General features: G+C 37.8%; 1 protein-coding gene across 1 annotated transcript; it reads left to right on the forward strand.

Moving 5' to 3' along the window:
* Nucleotides 1-2,511: 2,511 nt before the first annotated feature.
* LOC111382296 lies at nt 2,512-3,214 on the forward strand. Its single transcript, XM_023006216.1, has 2 exons — nt 2,512-2,763; nt 2,840-3,214. The coding sequence occupies exons 1-2, from the start codon at nt 2,667-2,669 to the stop codon at nt 3,058-3,060; spliced, it is 318 nt and encodes a 105-aa protein (XP_022861984.1). The 5' UTR covers nt 2,512-2,666; the 3' UTR covers nt 3,061-3,214.
* The last annotated feature ends 256 nt before the right edge of the window (nt 3,215-3,470 follow it).

Here is a 3,470-nt window from a genome sequence, read left to right on the forward strand (position 1 = left end):
TTAGGGTATTTAAAACATACCCAAAATTTTGGATTGCACTATTCGAGATATCCAGCAGTACTTGAAGGATACTGTGATGCAAATTGGATATCAGATACTAAAGACTCCAAATCAACAAGTGGATAGGTCTTTACACTTGGAGGTGCTCCAATATCATGGAAATCTTTAAAACAGACATGTATAGCTAGATCAACAATGGAATCTAAATTCATTGCATTAGACAAAGCCGGAGAAGAAGCCGAATGGCTACGAAACTTTCTAGAAGATATTCCATGTTGGATAAAACCTGTGCTTGCTATATGTATCCATTGCGATAGTCAATCAGCAATTGGAAGGGCACAAAATGCAATGTACAACGGTAAATCTCGACATATACGTCGTAGACACAATACTGTTAGACAGTTGCTCTCTACAGGCATTATCTCTATAGAGTATGTGAAATCAAAAGAGAATATTGCGGATCCGCTAACTAAAAGTTTAACAAGAGAGCAAGTCGAAAGTTCATCGAAGGGGATGGGATTAAAACTAATAAAATAATCAAAAGTTTTCATGGTGGCAACCCAACCTAGTTGACTGGAGATCCCAAGATCTAGGTTCAATGGGACAATCGAACTGTGAAAAACTTAGTATGCACTGGGAAGATTTTACTTCTACCCATTCCTATGATGAGCCAGTGCCCAGCTGCCGCGAAATAGGTTAAGATACGCTTTTAATGATTTTTATATCTTGATTTGTTCAAGTGGAGTATAGCAGAATACTTTTTATGGAAATCACCTATGTGAGTAAGAAGGGGCCGCTTCTAAGAGAATTAGGTGAACATGAATTCTCTAAAAACCACTCATGAACCAGGAGGTGTCCAAGGCCAAAATGGACACAAACGTGAGAACCAACTGTGTTCGAAAAAAACTGTGTGACTTCTATTGTCTGGGTTTCCATAAACGGCTGACTGTTTAAAGCAACTTAATTGGCTAAGGAATTCCGATAGATTTTACTAGGGAAAGTTCAAAGTCATTGACTACTTATCCCGATGCAGTCGTCTACAATTTTTTCTTTGAAAAAATATCAGATGTTATCGTTTGGAATAAAGGCCAACATATTTCATTCATGTGGGGGATTGCTGGAAAAAAATAGTTTAATGGGTCAACTTTGAGCCCAAATTTCAGTGGGACCCACCTTTTAAATAATACGAGACCTAGCATATTCACGTTCTACTCCGCGAGATGATTAACGTGATATATTTATTTATCGAAAACCATTTAAAATTGAATGAAATATTAAGTGTTTAAAGTAACCCACATAAACTAAGGATTATGGAAGAATTTGATTTGCCAAACACTTATCCCACATAGGAAAGTTTGGTGTGGTTTATAAGGTGGAAGTTTGGAATTGGGTTTGGGCCCCAAGGGGTACCAATAGTCTTTGGAAGGGAGAAGACCTACATCCTATTGGGTTCAGTCATAAACCCACACGCGCGTGCCGCCGCCGCCGTCCATCTGACCGGTCGGCTCGGCTTGGCACGGCACGAGCACGTGCCCGAGTCCGAGTCCGAGTCCAAGTCCGGTCCGATTCGGTGCGGGTCCGAGTGGACCTTTACACTATATTAACTTTTTGGAAAAAATTTATTTAAAATTTTGGGCCAAATTGTAAATAATCAAATTCTTGGGTATAAAATGAAATTTAAATTTTGGCTTATTCCGGGTGTTTTATTTTCTTTTAACAGCCGACTGTTTCGACTGTTTACCGACCAAACAGTCGACTGTTAACCGACTTAACAGACACGACTTTTTAGGACATCATGTCTGTTCGAATGGTCACGAACAAGTCTATAAATAGCTAGCCTTTCTACCAGAAAATTCACACCATTTTCATTGCAAACTTTCTGTGCTTTGAATCTCATTTCCCTCTCTCTCGTTTTGATATTGTCTCGAAGTAAAACGCACTTCGTTGAGTTCGTTGGAACTCCTACAGACTGCAGTGCTGCTTCCGTAGGAGACGCAAATTCGTTCTATCCTGGGAAACGATTGCTGGACGCCTTTAGCACCATTGAAGGCAGCAAATTCGTTTTAAGGAAATATCGTGAAGTCGGTGGGCTCGAATTACAATTTTGGATCTGTTGATCAATTCTTGCATTCGGGTAATTCTGTCGGATTGTTTACGAAGGAGTGAATTCAAAACAACAATATATACACACATGTATTTTGATTATGAAAAAGGAAAAAACTTGTTGTCCAAGGTCACATGGGCCCTAGACGGACGGGGCCAAATGGTGAACCTAGACATATAGCATCTCTCTATGAAAAATAATACATTTACAACTAAACACTTTTTAATTTAATAAATGATTTATTTGCCAATAAAATAACGAGCTTGCTAAAAAAAGGTTCAAATATTAATATATTATTGAGGAAGAATCCGAGAATTGAGACCATAGCACAACAATCACTGCTGCGACATTTTAATTTGACATTCGGTTACTAGGAAACTACCTACCTTCTATTTGACTGGTTTCTTTTCAACGTTGGCGTCGATGGATCAGAGAGGGAAACTTCCATTTCTTTTCCTTCATCATCTCCTATAAAACGAGGCCTAATCTTCGACTCATTTATACTTAAATCAGTGTCTGCAATACAGCAAAACAACGTAAAATATTTCTTTCCGACACCATAATGGTTCCCAAGAAGGCAATTCTCGACCTACTCCCATCTTTGTTCATAATATACGATGTTGCCTCCATGGTGACTGCTACCGTCTCCAACGACACGAGTAAGTTATCCTTTCGAGCATCTCAAAATTTGTACATTAACGTAAACTAATTCAGTAGCATATATGGTTCATGCAGCTCAAGCAACAGCAGAGACAAATAAAGTGAATACAAATACAAGCAAGATTCCCAATTTTGTGCGGCCTTTTCCCCGAACTCCAATTCCGAATCCCGCTACAAAACCACCTATAAAAGTTATTGGACGTTGCCGTCCTTGCTGCAGGAAGTTTTTGAAAGCATGCCTACCTATTTGCTGTCATGCTGCAGAAGATGCTAAGAAAATCGGATCTCATGATTGACCCTATAATTAGCGAGTTCCATTCGCTTTATTATCATTTTGCTATGCTAGATTTGATAGAATTGAGAAAAAAAAAGTACAAATATTATGTGTTGGGTGTAAACTTTTAAAACTAAGTGACTCCGTTTTAAATAAACAACTTTTCCTTGGTCAAAGTTGATTTTAAGGGTCTTATATTAAAGTTAAGTAATTACCTTACCATCAAACATATTAAAAAAAAGTAATATTTTTTACCTCTAAATAAGAAAAAAGGAAAATGTATCATATTCAAAAATATTTATAAATAAGAACAGTAAATTTGATTTGCTTTTAAGTTCAACAATCATAAGCCGCATTTAGCAGAAATACCAAAAATTGCTAACCTGGGTTGAGGTGGTGAGTTGATCGAGTCAGTGGTGGTAAGATTGAGAA

This window comes from Olea europaea, unplaced genomic scaffold, assembly GCF_002742605.1.
Source record: "Olea europaea var. sylvestris unplaced genomic scaffold, O_europaea_v1 scaffold2469, whole genome shotgun sequence".
In the NCBI taxonomy this organism is placed as follows: domain Eukaryota; kingdom Viridiplantae; phylum Streptophyta; class Magnoliopsida; order Lamiales; family Oleaceae; genus Olea; species Olea europaea.

What these genes read in the sequence shown, in the direction of transcription:
- LOC111382296 (XM_023006216.1), top strand. Translation starts at nt 2,667, where the DNA reads ATGGTTCCCAAGAAGGCAATTCTCGACCTACTCCCATCTTTGTTCATA. An exon ending in TACCGTCTCCAACGACACGA is followed by an intron (nt 2,764 to 2,839) that starts GTAAGTTATCCT and finishes TGGTTCATGCAG; the next exon opens with CTCAAGCAACAGCAGAGACA.